At 43.6% G+C, this 16480-nt stretch overlaps 2 protein-coding genes across 2 annotated transcripts; one reads left to right on the plus strand and one right to left on the minus strand.

Moving 5' to 3' along the window:
* Positions 1-52: 52 nt before the first annotated feature.
* Positions 53-5614, minus strand: tmem151ba (transmembrane protein 151Ba). The gene is made up of 2 exons (XM_034579780.1): positions 4953-5614; positions 53-1993 (listed from the first exon to the last, which is right to left on the minus strand). The coding sequence occupies exons 1-2, from the start codon at positions 5043-5045 to the stop codon at positions 551-553; spliced, it is 1536 nt and encodes a 511-aa protein (XP_034435671.1). The 5' UTR covers positions 5046-5614; the 3' UTR covers positions 53-550.
* A 1581-nt stretch (positions 5615-7195) lies between these two features.
* nfkbie (nuclear factor of kappa light polypeptide gene enhancer in B-cells inhibitor, epsilon) lies at positions 7196-16434 on the plus strand. Its single transcript, XM_034580133.1, has 6 exons — positions 7196-7965; positions 11867-11969; positions 13402-13612; positions 14053-14141; positions 15006-15254; positions 15524-16434. Exons 1-6 carry the CDS (start codon positions 7646-7648, stop codon positions 15590-15592), a joined length of 1041 nt encoding a protein of 346 aa, XP_034436024.1. The 5' UTR covers positions 7196-7645; the 3' UTR covers positions 15593-16434.
* The last annotated feature ends 46 nt before the right edge of the window (positions 16435-16480 follow it).

Consider the following 16480-nt stretch of genomic DNA (forward strand, 5'->3'; position numbering starts at 1 on the left):
TGTGAGTCACTCCATCTATCAATCTTCAATTCATTCCTTCGTTAATTGTCATATGCCTTTCTTTCCTTAACGTCCTCTGCTACCGATGAGTCAAAAGCTCTTTCCGGCTCCAAATTCTACTAAGTGTTACTCATGTCCATGTAATTTTCCGACTAAGATCTACAGATATGACATTTACAGTAAGACGTGACTCCAGTTGGTGTTCCTTGGTAAGTTGATTCTTAGTGGAAGCTGTAGGGCTGTACGTGACACTTTGGCAGAGTGGTCCTTTAAAGCCACGTTATAGTTTAACCAACAGTCTCATTTAGACCATCCAGGCGGTTTTCCCTGACTTATTAGGGGGCTTTCTCAGACATACTTTGTTTTTCCTTTGTTTGAGGCTACACCAGCTTTTTAAACTTGAACAAATGCTTGTTTGTAGTAGCTTGTATGTGACAATATGTAAAAGGAAGAAGCAGAAGTCATTATCATCCTGGCCCAGGGGCAAAGAGGTCTTACTCTCTGCCTGCATCATTATATTCTTTGCTCAGAAGCCTGTGGCCGCCGTGGGTCATAGCGAAGTCTCTACACAGGAGCCGTTTCTGTGCAGGGAGTGGTGGTCATGGTTGAGGCAGCCTTCGTCGCGATGCACAATGAGCACTGGGAAGAACATAGCATCCTGATAGGCTGGAGGGTTCTCCTCGCTGGTCTGCTGACCTGACAGACAGCGCGTGCTCTCTGTGGGGCACGACTGCTCATTCAGGCTCCCACTACTCCTCCACAGGCAGCTCCGCCTGGAGCCGTACAGGCGGCTCAGTGAGAAGCGGCTGGCACTGAAGGGGATGCGGGGGCTCCCCGTGTTGCAGATGCTGAGGGCGCTGCGAGAGAAGATGGAGGAGCTGCTGATGGTGCGGTGGCAGCGTTCACAGTTCTGCCTGTAGCTGCCGTAGCCTCCACAGACGGAGTAGTTGTTACAGCTCCCCGAGAGCTGGGCCAGGTCCATGAGAACGGCCTCCGAGTAGCTGGGCACCAGCTGCTGGTTGGAGCGGATGTGCCACTCCAGTTCTGTGCTGTCGATTGTGTTGACTCGTGGGATGTGTCGGCTATATGGCCGCTCCTCAGATGGTGTTGCTGGCACAAAGTCAAAGCCGAACAGCTTCTCCACATGGTAGTGTGCACAGGCAGTGCGGTACTCTGTCAGCACCCGCAGAGGCCAGGAGAGGGTGAAAGCAGCTGCCACCCAAAAAGTGGAGTTAGCTGTGTACCAGGGAAGGTGACTGGGGTCAGAAAAGGCAATCATATACTCTTTAAAGTCTACATTCTTCAGATGCATTCCCTCACGGGCCTCCATGTAGTCGTCCAGACCCTCGTTCTCTGTGAAGAACCTGGCACGCTGGGTCAGATAGGAGTTCTCTGACTCCACGCTGGCGAAGCTAAAGCACTTTGTGAACCTCAGCCTGGTGATGGGGAAGCTGTCCAGGTCCAGCAGGTGCTTCGAGATGTCCTTAACTCCGCAGTTCCCGTAGTCAAACTCCGCCTCGGCTACGTGGGTGTTGACTCGCTCGTGGTACACCTGTGTGGTGGTGTAGGCGTCTCCGTTACGGTAGCGCGTCACCTGTCGTGTTCTCCTGATATAGTGATAGCTGATGGCCTTCCACCAGATGCAGGGCGTAGCTTGCTGCATTCGCTGGATGCGCTCGGTCACGTTGTCCACGTCTACCTTGTACTGCAGCTCATTCCTGGTGTAGCAGTGCCAGCACTCCACCAGGTAGACCACGTAGAGCATGACCAAGAAGGCCAGGGGGATGTAGATGTAGCCGTTGGAGCAGGGACTGTCGTGATACATCATAGACTTTCCCTTGTAGGCGCTGTCGAAGGAGAGGCGCGTGACCTTGGTCACCTGGCACCAGGCCATCACCCCGACGCAGCCGTACATCAGCAGTGAGAGAAGCAGGCATTTCCAGTGGGTCTCCTGACACAGGGACTTCGACAGGGACTGTTTCTGGGCCCGTTGCTGCAAGATGAGAAAACAGTAGAGGGTCACTAGAAGGATACGTTGAAAATTACTGAGTGTGTGTCAAAACGAAAAAAGCAAAGAGGAACTTTGAGGGTTAATTAAATACACAACTTTGATATGAAATTGTAAATCAGTTGATAAAAATATGTATACAATTTGAAATGAGAAGCTCCCGCGTATAAAATATTCAAGGATATTTTCTGTGTTGTAAGTGCTTTTACATAGTTTATGCATGAGCTGTGAGCCAACTGCTCATGTCGTGGTCTGTGCTTGTTATCATCCAAAAACTCGCCCAGTCCTGCAATCGAATTCAAGAAAATGTCTGATAAATGCAAAAGTACAATGTTGAGTAGACCTTGTTTCCAGCGAATAGCACATGGCCTCGGTACGTGTCTTTACACAAATACGATGTGCGAGAAAAGGAAAGAGGGAAGAGGACAGAAATATTCCGAGGGGCAGACCCCACATTTCATGTCAGGCCAGCTAGAGAACAGCAGTCGTTTCACTCTGGCAGCATTAAGCTGGTGCCATCCTTTATCACCTCGGGGCACAGCCGGCCCCGGTGCCTGCATCAAGAGCTAGTCACGCCTTGTGGGAGCAATGCTGCACAAACCTGGCAGCGATTCAAAGGCCCCAGGGAAGACGGATTATAAGAAAATGTATTCAAAATCAAATTAGCATAACAGACATCACACAGAGGCAGAATCCGCTGTGTGGACATCAAACATTTCTGGCTCTACTGTAGCAGCAATGATTCAATTAAAACACAAAGGTTATCCTCTCTATCTGTTACACAGGACGGCCCATAGGTCAGCCCGACATACAGCATGAGTGGTCACAACAACCGGCATCACTGCATTGATGTATTGAATTCAACATGTCAGCCGTGTGCTATTCCAGTGACAGACGAGCATAAATAATAGATGTTCTTTCTCCATATTTATCTTCCCCACCTTGGTCACATGGTCCCAGAGGAGCTCGCCAACCCCAAGGCTACACCCCACGGGGGGGGATTAACACTTAAATTCCCGGTCGAGATGAACCCACTGCAGGAGGAGTATTTACTCGCCAGCATCCTGTGCCCGGCCCTGGACGACTATAATCAATACAACATGACATACTTTGTGGCTCATGTTACATTTTACAGCCTGTTTAAGCGGCAGGAATAACGATGAGCAGTTGTGCAGCAGGAAGCATCGTTCCGCTTGTGAATGTTGAAAATGCAGTAACATGGAGAGCAAATATACCTTCACGTTATAGAACGTACAAGTATAACCTCGAAACATCACTCACGTACAGATGTGAATAAAAGTGTTGCTCACAAAATCCAGTTGTGAGCTTTTAGCCTAAAGAATAATACGATTTGAACTGACACGAAGCTAACTAGATTATTATTTTATGGTAACATATGACATTTCATTTGAAAGGGCCCCCGCTTGAGATGATATCAGAGCGGTTCATTAGGCCCGTGGATTTCAGAGAAGTGACTCACCACATGAACACAGTGGTGTTGACATCTTTGATACATTAGACAGAAATTCCTCAGGCCGGGCGGGATAGGAAGAAGAGGAAGTTGCTCTTATTAAACATACAGGAAGAGAATTCCTCATATATCTGTCACACAGGGGCGCAGAGAGATTTTATCTATAAAAAAAACCACACTTGATTCTTTTCACACCTGAAAGTTCGAACCAAGCTTCATGTCTTTGTTGCACTGTTTACATTTGAACTGGCTAGTTTTGCAGTTGCTCTGAAAACCTGATCTATCCCCCAAAAATGTTTTTTTAACTGTAAACAAACCAAACCATGGTTCAGTTTGATCCAGACCTAGCTCACCTCTTTTGGTGGGACTAACTTTTATTCCATTGGTCACCTTTGGACACTGTTCACACCTGTTCAGACTAAACTAAAAGTCTGGACCAAATAAAGTAGGTGTGAAAGCGCCCTCGGATAGAAGCTCTGGTTTTATTTTGGAGATTTGGTTGCAGTTGTTTTGTGTGTAATGTGCTGTCACACAAGAGCACACACTATTTGGATTCAGGCTTTAAAAAGGAGAAGTAAACAGTAAAATATTATCTAGTAAAAGCATTAGGGGGAAAACATGAAAGTTGGTGTTTCAGGAATTGTAAAAATCCCTGAAACAGCCTTCTAAGGAACCAGGTCAGTTTTTCAGAAAACAAACGCTCCAGTCAGAAGCTGTAAAGAGTTCAGAGGCTTCACAATTCATGGGATGACTGTGGCGCCTTCAACTAAGAGCCTCTCACACTCATGGACACTTTCTCTTGACATAATAAGACCAGCTATGTTACATAAAAACCCTCTTGTGTAATGGATATGTCGCTTGTCCAACATTTATGTTCGGAGGGGCCAGGGGAAAGTAGCGATTAGGTTTGTTGCAGGCAAAATAAAACCCTAATAAATTGAATCCTTACATGTCCCCGGGGAAAGACAGCGTATTACCATCAATACAACGTAATTCTGTTAAATTAACAGAATATGGTTAATTATAACATTTGAGCACTTTTCTTGAAGGAAAACAACAGCGTGTAGAAAAATTAGAGCATAACAACATGTATACATCCTCTCATTGTCTCAGTGACAGTGATATCACAGGACCCACATCAGGTCCCTGAGCCCCATTTTGGATGCCACTTGTCTGGAGGGGAGACGAACAGGAGGACATGCATGCACGTGCACGCTCTCGGCTGCGCGCTTGGACGCACAGGTTCATGTATCACAGCACATTAGCCCACTAACAATAAACACTGTACCCACAATAAGACAGCCAGTTCGATTCCCGTCTAAGTGTTGCGTGTGCACTTAAACCCCAACCTGCACAATCTGATTTATTACAGCGAGAATGTTGAAATATGTGACATCAACCCAACTATTTATTTGCTCCACATGCACTGAGGTAGGAACATTGGCCTGCATGCTGCACACAGTGTTTGTGTACCTCCTCTCGGGGGCTGTCCGGCTCCTCTTCGGGGACGGCGCCGGCGGTGGCGGGGCTGCTTTCACTGGCCGTTGCAGCCGACGCAGGGGACATGGTGGTGGAAACGGTGCAACAACCGGGGCATGGATCTCCTGTCTGGACGTGGGGGTTTCCGGATCACACAACAACATATGCGCGCCGAGATCCCCTCTGCGCATCATCCGAGGGAAAGCAGCTGCACTCGGAGCCCAAACGGCTCAGAGGCTGATGCACCATCCCAGCAGCATCCTCCTCCTCCTCCTCCAGGTGGGCACGCGTCGCTGGGTAGAGAAGCCCGTCATGGTGCCTTTTTGCAAGAGCAAAAATAAATAAATAAAAAGACTAGAGGCTCCTTCCAGCGATGCAAAGCCTGGTGGTGATGGAGAGACTGCTGCAAGGGCTGCAGGCTGAGGAAGAGGCAAAAGGCTGCAGACAGCTCCTCTCCTCTCCCTGCAGGCTGTGGAGCTGTGAGGCAGGACAAAGACGACAGGAAGCGGCACGTGTGAGCGAGCCACCCCAACACAACAATGTAGAGACACACACTTTTACACATACACATCCCACTTCAAGTGAATCACAGAGGCTGCACAAAGGAACTCCCCCCCCTGCATCCCATTAGCTCCATGTCTCTATGCACCAAAAGTGTTATCCCCCAATGAGAGGCTGTAACAGTGGGAACAACACAAGGGATAAACAATAAAGCAATAACCCCACAACTATATTGTGAATTATGTGTCATCCATGTTTTGGTTGAGACTGTGTGAAAAGTGGTGGTGAAACTCGACAGTTATTTTCGAGGCTTATAGTTTGTGTATCAAGATGAAAAATAGGAATACCATTTGCCATTACTTTTGACTGTTAGGGTTTGAATGATATTTTAATATTGTATTTGCTGCCTTTGATTCAAATAAAGTTATAATTACTCATAATTAACTTAATTAATTTGAAGAAGAAAAAGAGTAATAGTAGGTGGCTGTAAAACACCTTGATTGCCCAACGCCAATAAACCGAACAAGGAAGAAGAAGAATGATTATTACTTAACAAGATGAGATGTGTATGGAAACACTTTTTGACCATCAATCACTCGGCCAAAGACAGCCTACACAAAAGATCTCAATTTCTAAGCCATGTCCCTGCTTCGTCCCGAGGGACATGTAGGAACACATGGCACAGCTGTGACAATTTATTATGAGAAGGCAAAAGGTGATGCAGACATACAATGACTTTTTTTTTATTATTCAAGGTACAATAAATAACACACGATAAATAAGATTTAGCATGTATAAAAAAAATATCTTAAATTATTCCCCTTGCTTCCTTTGTAAACATCCCTGTTTACACAGGAACCATTTACCTCACAATCCTGGCACACAGGCCTCTGTTTATCACAGCCTACAGTACGGACATTGGACTGGACTGCTGGCATAGCGCGGAGTAAGTAAACATAACAGTAGATGACATGAAGACAGATGGCAGCTCTTGGCAGCAGTAAAGGTTTCTCTCAGACACTCACTATCGTTTTATAGGCTGTATTCATGATGAATCCATTGGGCAGCAATCAGTAGCTGTGTGAGTGAGCCCTCTAAAGGCCAAACCACAACAAGCAGTTCCCGAAATAGAAAAGGAATGAAGAAATGGTAGCTGGGTTACCCCTGAACTTTTGAGTCCAAATTATAACCAACATATCAAATGTGGACAGAAAACGCTTGGTGAACATAGTGACTGGGAAGAATAAAGTTACTATTTGAATGTATAAGTGGAAATATACTGGAGCTGTTTCTCTGGAACTATAGTTCTCTTATGCAATGTTGTATTTCAAAGTGCAGACTGACATCGCAATGGCTCCTACACACGAGTCCCGAACAAACACTGCAGCACCAGTGATTATATTGTTGTTATTATTACCATAAAACAAATGGTTAAAATAATGAAGGAAGTACACAGATAATAATAATAATTCGAATAATAATAATGATAGAGATAAAAGACAAGAACAGCTTGGCATCCCAAGTAAATTCAAGTTGTATCTTTTATGTATATCTTTAATTATTTATTCCTGCATTCCTTTATTATGTCTGTCATAGTTTTATTTATAGTAAATGGGCAAAAAAGTAAAATACTAGTATGTTTTGACACTACAACCTTTATTTTGAAATTTGTATCACTTCCGCCTAAAGTTTTTCTAGCGCGCGCGTGTGTGTGTGTGTGTCGTGCACGCGCACTGGGGATTCCCCCTCGTGACACAAACAGCTTCTCTTTCACGTGTCAGCTCTTCTTCCTCTTCTTCTTCGCCCGGAGCTCCTGCTGTTGTTATCGGATATCCAGACGACGCGGAGCCGCCTCCCCGCTCCTCTTCCCCGCTTGTTTCTCCCCCCCCCCCCCACGTCTGTGATGAGCGCACCGTGTTTTGTAACTTTCACAACAGTCGATAATCGATAGAGACGAGCTGGAGGCACGGAGCTGCGGACATGTTCGATCGGTTCGTGGAATGAAACGCGGCGGCTCTCGGTTTGTCAAAGGAGCGGCGGTTCCCTCAGGTGCCCGCAGAACTGTCCCCGCTGTCCGGTCCCATCACCGAGCAGCGAGCGGCCACAGCAGCCGCCAGTAGCCTCTCAAGTCCCGGGAAGGAGGGAGGGGGAAGCCCGGCGAGGCCACCACCTCCTCCACCTCCACCATGGCGAGCGACGACTGCAGTAAAGACTTGTACGCCGGAGAGAACCGCACAGACTCGGGCATCGACTCGTACCGCTCCATCCTGAAGTCGGAGGAGCCGCGGGACCCCGGCGCGGACCTCGGCGGGCCGCGGGAGAAGTTCTCCGGCGTGGAGGAGCGGCTGGACTCAGCCTACGGCTCCTCGTCCATCACCGGGGAGAGTCTGTCGGAGCTGGTGGGGAGCTGCTCGCTCTCCGGCGGCCCGGAGGAGCAGACACTCAGCTCTGAACTGTGCGAGCAGGAGGAGAACTTTCTCACGACTATAACTGAGGAGGGAGACACGTAGGTTTGATGTTGTTTTACCGTCTAAATGTCTGGTTTGAAACCGAAACGCTCCTCGGGTCCACGGGCTCTTTTGCAGAAGGTGCTGGGTGAACTTCAAACATGGCGCGTTTGAATTCAATCTAGAAAGTTTTGTGCTTTAGTCCAGAGTTTTATTATTAGAAGTACTTAATATAAATGAACTTTCTATTTCAGCGTAATTATATTAACTTTGATTTCCACAGCAGTTCTGGTGAGGGCTGCAGCTAACATCAGATTTATCTCCCAATCATTTAAAAGATAAAATATTTGTAATAATTAAAATAATAATAAAGAAAAATACCCCAAACCCAAGGACAAATCTTCAAATGTACAGTTTGGCCCAACCAAACTGTCCAAAACTCAAACATATGCAATTTAAAACGAGTTAAAAGTGCAAATTTTTTTACATTTTATAAGGTGAGACCAGAAAATATTTAGAATTTGAGTTGTTGATAAATGTTCCTATAAAGAGATGATCACCAAAACGTGCAAAATTACTTTTCTAATCAAGTTTTCAGCTCTGTCCAAGTATCCAGCAGCCGTTATTTTATATTCCTCTGATGATGACGAGCATAAAAACAAAACACTGTGTAAAATCACCACGAATTCGAGGCCCAGGTTCTGCTATGATCCTGGCCTTGAAGGGGATTTTAATCTCGGTGTGTGATACTGTAGACTTTCCTTTTTTTCCCCATCCTTTAATGAACTTTGTCCTTGTCATGAATGTGGATGGGCTCCTGTGAGGCGTCTCTCAGCCAGAAAACAGAAGTGAAACAGATAGGCCTGGACTTCCCCATGCAGCTCACAGACAAAGCACACGCTGTGAGGCAGAACTGTGGCTTGTGTTTGATCCAAGAAACTTGTTGATCAGGATAGCATGGTGGCGCGTACCCATGTTTTTAACTGCTGGATCCCACAGTTCACAAGCTGCTGCTGCTTTCTTTCTGTTTCATTACCAAACCAGAGTCTAAAAATGTCATCTGGTTACCTGCCAGTGTTTTTTTTTGCGCTTCTGTTCATTTCTCACTTTTAGTCAAGGAAACTGCAGCTTTTTGCACACGACCGCAACATGTCAACCTCCACACACACACACACACACACACACACACACACACACACATCTCTGTCAGCCCATGCAGAGACACCCACTCATCTATTGTTGCCGTGTCATCACTTTGACTTAACGTCGCAGTCGAACTTGTAAATGACTCCTGCAGACTTCTGATGCAGTCATGGCCTCTCCGAGGTGTTGTTGCTGGTGTGACCTCTTTTCATTTCCGCCCGCTGCTTGTTGGGGACACATGGTTTTGTTCTCACACCCTAACTATAGACACCTGAGAGGATTAAAAACACCTGAAACGCACACCACTCAGTCCGGCTCACACGGAGAAAGAATCATGCAAATAATAATTTCCCCCGTGGGACTTTTTTTTTTTTTTGTTGGCTCCTATTCATTCAAGACTTACTCAAACCAGGAAGTCCCTTTCACATTAAGAGGTTTGCTCAGCGTTGACTCGACGGTAAAGTGCAGATCCACCATTCTGCATACTTTTAAATCAGTCTTTGAATATATAAAAGATATATATTTACTATAGCACATAACTGGATTTAATGTTCTGGCGGATTGGTGTATATTGTGATGCATTATCCATACATTTACACAAAAATTGGCATAATTTGAAGGATTAATCTCCATTAACAATAGATATTTTAATGCAAACACAGGTTTTGTTTCTGTCAGTTCAGCTTTTTCCAGTTTTTATCTGTGTGTGAAACGTGGATGAAGGTTTACCTGCATGTTTTGGTTTTGGCTCACAGGCTCAGTCAGCATCTGCTGTTTGTCTTCAATCTCGACTAATCTCTTTTTCCAATATCAGTTTCCCAGAAGTCAGTGAAGCAAATTCACATTCCCTGAAAAGCTGTCCAAAATTCCTAGAGATGCACTTTATTATGATTTTAAATTGAATAAAAGGAACTTACATGATTAGCCAGTTATATTTAAACACTGCAGACATGCAGAGTATGAGCAGTTCCTCCTTCTCACAAAATACTTAATGTCACAGACATATTTCCTAACCCGTTAGTCGTTGTTTACTTGCAACGATTGCAAAACAATTAAAACTGTCTTGTAAAATTACACACACGACGATGGGGACATGTTGTGAGTTACCTTATGCAATCCCTACACATTTGTTCTATGTACCCAGGAAATATTTGAATGATAAACTGCTCTTGATTGTATGAAGCTTTCAAAGTAATTTTTAAGTCAGAATTCAAACAGTGTATATTTTTTGTGATTAAGCAAAAGATTTCATTCACATATATAACACAAATTAGTTTTATTGATCCACGGGTTAGAAAAGGAGCAGACAGACCCAGACAGTGAATCCATCAGACAGTTTTTGGTGAAGATTAATCGCTTAATTGAACGGCTTTCCTCTTAAATCAGAATCATAATAACATAACCACATTTAATATTTAACAACCTCGCAGGGATGATTTGATCAAATGGGATTTCTCGCTTCTATATGTGGCTCCGGTAGACAGGGGAGGTTTTCTTATGCAAATGATATTAATGTGTGTGACATCTGACAGGAAATCAGACAATTGGTAGTAACCTGTTCAAAGCAGGACGCTGAACCAGACGTCTGCAGTGAAGTTTTGTTGTGACTATTGATCCCACGCTGTCTGTCTGAACAAGACCGCAACGTCCACCATTATTTTATTTTTTCTGGTCAAATGACCTTTATTCTGACAGAAGAGCTCGCTGCTGATCTTCGAGTTTTTGTGACAACAGCTTCAACCTGTGATCTCCAGACGTTAGAGAAACAAAATGTATAACGCTCCACTTTGATTTGAATCTGTTGAAGTCGTTTTACAGAAGAGGCCCTTCTTGCGTTTTTGAAGGTTGGTCTATATAAAGTTCCATCGCACGGTTCCATTTCCTGCTTTTTGCACACATTTGTTTGCTACAACTTCCCATTCAGGTTTTGAGGTTAATGTGTAGTTTTTTTTATTTCGTAATGTGCTGCGTAGATGTGCCTTCTGATATGTGTTCCAACACGCTCACTGAGTTTGAAAGATGATTTGCTAACCTCTCCACATTTCTTTTGAATTGATTAATAACCAAACAACTAAATCTTGCCATTCAGCCCACTAACTGACTCCTGAGATGAATACCGAGGAAAACTGTGAAGCAACAGCTTCTCTCTTGTTGACGCGCAGCCTTTTTTCCACCATTACTCAACACTGTTGCTTTTGAGTTAAAGTAGGTCTGCAGTTTTTTGTCATAGACTATATACAATGATTGACGACGCCTCTTCACTTCCTTCCCTTGCACAAAAATGAAACCAAAATATTCTGGATAGTAGTGGTGCCATCTTGCACCTTTTGAGGTCATTTGTAGCCAGAGTCTGTGCGGTACTGATCATGGAGGGGAGCTGGGGTGTAAAGTTAATGTGATAAGAACTGAACAGAAATGTTTTATTTGATTAGTACTTTGACTTTTTATTTTGGTCCATGTCCCACCTGCTAACATGGCGGAGGATACTGCAGTCAACCAGCAGGGGGCAATAAAGACGCATTACCTTCACTTTTGGGGGAGATGTCATGTCCTCCATCTTTATATCCAGTTGGTTCATATCATAGACTGTATATAAAGATGTAAATGACGGAAACCATTTATTTAATCTCTTCTTTGACATTTTAGTTTGGGATGCTGCTTACATTGAGGAGCAGCCAGCCACCAGGGGGCGATCAAGATTATTTTGCTTTACTTTTTAGGAGCTGTCATGTTGTCTATCTTTACATACAGTCTATGGTGATAATGGAGATGTGGTTTTTTTTATGTATTTATTGTTTTTCTTCTCCACTCCTGTAGATTCCTGCACTTAGCAATCATCCATGAAGACGATTTCATCACTCAGCACTTGATAGAGCTTTTCCCAAAAGAAGTCCTGGACATCCAAAATAATTTATACCAGGTAAATGCAACACTAATCTTTCCACTGCACTTGCAACTTCGATTGGATTAGTTTTTAATCCAAGATGACTTCCTTATTATCAGCACCTTTATTGTGGAAACGGTGTAATTATTTATATCTCTGTACTTTCAGAGAACCATTGTTCCTCTTTACTATTGTTCCTCTTTACCTCGGAGGCTGCGGCCCGTCCTCTCTCAGGGGCGTCACTGTGGGCGGTTCCAGTGTTAGCTCATGAGGGACTCAGAGTGGAAACTCCCCTGCTCTACCTCTTGTAGAAATAGAACCACAGGGAGCTGTGGAGTGTATCCTTGTGTGGATGTGGGTGGAGGAATGGTTCCAGTTGTTCAAGATGTCAGAACCAGAGTCGTGCTGGTGTCGAAACTAAAGTGAAGACAAGAGCAAACTGATAGGAAGGAAATATCTGAATACTCAGCACTTGATGCAGTGACTCAGGCTGTAGAGTCCATTTCAGTTGCTCAATTTCCTCTGAGCTGTCTCTGCAGACGTCGTCTTTGGAGACATGATCAAGTTTAACTCTTGTTTACCCTTGTTTTGAAAAGTTTTAAAAGAAACTCACCCTCAGATGATTAATGATGCATTTCTGGTGTTTTGTTTTGTTTTGCACCAGAACACCGTGCAACCACAAGCCCTGTTTGTTTTTGACGGAATGTGCAACCCTCATTGTCTTAGCTGTTTATCTCCGCAGAGGAGCTTATGTTGTCACTTGCATCTGTTTGTTGGTTTGTTGTCAGCAACATTTTTACAAGAGCACAGGCCCTAAACCTTGTGCTAAAGAAAGTGGAGGGATAGAACTTGGGACAGGGAAGAAACTACAAAATGTTGGTGTAGATCTTGGGGAAGATTTGTCTTTTGAAAAAATCACTTAATCACTTCTTAACTTTTCAAGACAGGGCCTTTTTGGGTCTTTTCATAAATTATTCTGGACATAGATTATCGATTTTGGTGTAAAAATCAGTCCAATGATGTAGACGTGTAAGACTTTGTATAGAGTATGAGACCAGCTTTCTTTCTTTTTTTTTATTTGGAAAGAGCTACACAGACGTTTGGCCTTGCTGGAGTTATGCGCTCTAGTTATGTGCTCTACTGATTTGTCTTTATTCATACAATTGAATGATGGATTTTCTGGCGGTGATACTACAGTGATAGATCAAATTCAAAACCTCACATTTAAGAAGCTAGAACAAGCAAATGTTTAGTATTTATCCTTGACAAATTACTTCTATGATTATCTAAAATTGTTACCAACCTCTCGATAACGATTGTTAACCTATTGATGAATCAACTACTTATTTAAGCTTTGCAGTTAATTAAAAAATCTGCCGTGCATTCACAGGTAAATGGTATTGAATTAAACCAGAGTCCTGTCGTTTTTGATTTGCATTACACGTCTTTTGTCTTCTGTGGTCCTCAGAGCCCTTTGCACCTGGCCACCTATCTGAACCTGACGGATGTGGTGAAGAAGCTGGTGGAGAAAGGGGCCAGCCTGGAGCTGCAGGACCAGGACGGGAACACGGCGCTCCACGTGGCCTGCCAGCACGGACAGACGGAGTGCGCCAACGAGATGACCAGAGACGTTTCCCCGAGCAAGCTGGCACCAGTCTTCGAGACGCAGAACTGGAGAGGTGAGGAAAAACACTCGCTGCTGCACAATCCCATCAGCTGACCACTAACTGCTGTTATTCAGGGTAATTTTTTGTATCGTAAGCATGTGGGTGATTATGTGTCAGTGGACTCTGCTGAGCATGAACTTCCTAGATTATGCAACTCCGATGTTTTGGTGTGTCTCTATAAAGCAAACGATTAACTAGGTTGGCATTGCTCAACAAAATATAGCATCAAAGGAAACATTACAATTCTAGTATATAGTTACCAGTAGATTTAGTGATAGCAAAATCACTTGTAGGATTAGCACAGGTGTGTTGAACTTGCAAAAGCAATACCATGTTATTGTTTGTCCTCCTGTTCTTGGTTTGTCACTTGGAGAATATATACAATAAACCTCTCGTTTAATTTTGACCTAAAATTAACCCCATGTTCCATATTTCAACATGTGTCCTTGCAGGTCTTGCCTGTCTTCACTTGGCTGCACTGAACAGGCAACATCCGATTATGAAGCTCCTGATGAAAAAGGGAGCTGACCTGAATATACAGGTTGGTCTGTCGAGTGAATCCTTAGTTTACTGCATCGTGTGGCCGATGGTTTTAACTAGAACAATCAATCTGCACCAAATTTCAACTGATCAGTTTCCTCAACACATTTTTTCATCAAGATTAATGAATTATTCCCTAAGAAATAAGTGAAAATGTTGAAAAATGCTCTATCTCACAATGTTAAATCCAGATCCACAACAAATTGAATGGGCTCTTCCCTGATCCATACTGCATTTTCAACTCAGACTAGAAGGTAGATGTTTTTTAGGCCCAAGTAATTCTGCATAAAATAACCTTAAATTGTCCTTGATTTCAAACAGTGAACTTCTTTCTTCATCCAGCTGCCACTCAAATATTTAACCTGAAATAAGAAGAGAGACTGAGAAAACACAACTTTGCTTGTACATAATAAAATGTTGGGGTTATCCTGCAGTATTCTACATTTCATCTTGTTATGTTCCAGTATTTATGATCACACTCACCCCCCTCAAACTGTTTACTGCCTCATGTTGTGCTCATGTCTATAAATCTGCAGCACCTGTGCAACGCTGGTAGTGATAGAAGCTGAGCTCGGGGCTTTCTGCAGGATTCATGGAGACATAATTAGATTTGAGATATGATTAGTCCGGGCGGCTCGGCCACTCTTAACTTTCTATTGAAGGAAGGGAACATGACAGTCGCTCCCAGAACTACCACAGACATTCCTCTCAGTTGAACTCACCAGCCTCACTTAACCACTCTGCCTCACATCCGGTGTGTGGGATTATTGTTATTTTATCTATAAAAATATCAAACTAGCAATTATAAAAATAAACTTTTCACTAAGTCTTTCTAATCGTCTTTTTCCATCTCCGCCCCTCGCAGGAAGGAACCAGTGGGAAAACGGCTCTTCACCTCGCGGTCGAGCTGCACGACATCACGTCCGTGAAGCTGCTGCTCAGCAGGGGAGCCAACGTGGACGCCGCCATGTTTAACGGCTGCACGCCCCTGCATCTGGCGGTGGGGAGGCAGGACGCCCCCATCGCCAACCTGCTCTGCCAGGCCGGCGCTGACACAATGCTTCGAAACATGGAGGACGAGACGGCGCTGGATCTGGCTGACGGCAATGATGATGTAAGATATTGTTGTTAACATTTCTAGTGAGGTGTTGAGATGGATTTATTTTAAGTGTGGCCTGATCAGTCTTAATCTCCATGGAGGGACATGATCCTTCGTTAAGATTCGCATGGGAATTTTGTCGGAAATTAGCAAATACAGTAAGAGATAAACAACAGTACTTCCAGTTCCAGCTACAAGTATTTAACAGATATTTGATGAGGACGTCTATGGAGCATTAAAGAAAGCATAAGTAACATTTGTCCTTTCGCATCCTTGTCTTTCAGATTCTGGCTCTATTTCCCTTCGACGACATCCAGATCTCTGGGCGGTCGGTGGTCGTTGTGAAGTTCTGAGCAGAATCGACAACTCTGAAATTGTCCGGAGCTTCACTGTGGCTGGCAAAGATTTTTTGAAAAGAAAGCTGTATTTGCGCTGAAGTTTTTATGGAGTAGTGGCTTTATTTGTAGTGCACTCTGATTTGATCTCTATTTATCTATTGTGTAGACGAATATGCACTTCTTATAAATCTTACTTCCCTCTGACGGAGAGTGATTCTGCTTGATTGAGCGCAGACTTAAAAAACAAAATCTACGTTTCTCAGTCGGTTTTTTTTGCTTCTTTTCGTTGCATCTGGGTTTTACTCGGCTACAAGTCTCCTGACTGTAAGTGCCGAACTTCCCATCAGCATGTTCAAAAAATAAAAACAAAAAGATTCTACCTCTTCATCATATTAACCTAGGTTGAATGGCTAGAAAAGGAACGCGCAGATTGCTTAGTTTCACCGCTCTGACTGCCACTGTTTAGTAAAAGAAGTACGATTTTCTCCTGCTTTAAACCCTGAAGACGTGATATTTAATTTTAACCACAAAGTAGCTTTTTGAGGAATGCAATCAGAGGCAGGATTTTTTTTTTTATTCAGAGGAAAGAGGCCTGAAGACTAACTAACAACAATCCTGCTTTTTGTTAGAAAACTGATAAACTATATAGAAATGTACTATAAGACACAAAATGCAGCTTTATCTTTTTGATCATTTTCGAATTTGCTGCCTTATGTGAAAGAGGTGTTTTTCTGTTTATCTCACTGTAGCCTTTATCTGCAAAAATCTATTCTTTGGTGTGTGATTACATTGGCTTGTCCAGTTAACACGAGCAGTTCCTTTTATTTTGTAATAAAATTGAAAAAAAATATATAACTCCCTGCATATTGTGGATGTTTTATTGTTGTGGGAGTTTTTGAATTT

This window comes from Hippoglossus hippoglossus, chromosome 24, assembly GCF_009819705.1.
Source record: "Hippoglossus hippoglossus isolate fHipHip1 chromosome 24, fHipHip1.pri, whole genome shotgun sequence".
NCBI lineage: Eukaryota > Metazoa > Chordata > Actinopteri > Pleuronectiformes > Pleuronectidae > Hippoglossus > Hippoglossus hippoglossus.

Excerpts from the sequence above, each read along its gene's own strand:
- tmem151ba (XM_034579780.1), bottom strand. The coding sequence starts at position 5,045 with ATGTCCCCTGCGTCGGCTGCAACGGCCAGTGAAAGCAGCCCCGCCACC. Across the intron at positions 1,994-4,952 it reads CGGACAGCCCCCGAGAGGAG|CAACGGGCCCAGAAACAGTC; the intron begins GTACACAAACAC and ends CTCATCTTGCAG.
- nfkbie (XM_034580133.1), top strand. The coding sequence starts at position 7,646 with ATGGCGAGCGACGACTGCAGTAAAGACTTGTACGCCGGAGAGAACCGC. Across the intron at positions 11,970-13,401 it reads TCCAAAATAATTTATACCAG|AGCCCTTTGCACCTGGCCAC; the intron begins GTAAATGCAACA and ends TGTGGTCCTCAG. Across the intron at positions 14,142-15,005 it reads GAGCTGACCTGAATATACAG|GAAGGAACCAGTGGGAAAAC; the intron begins GTTGGTCTGTCG and ends CGCCCCTCGCAG.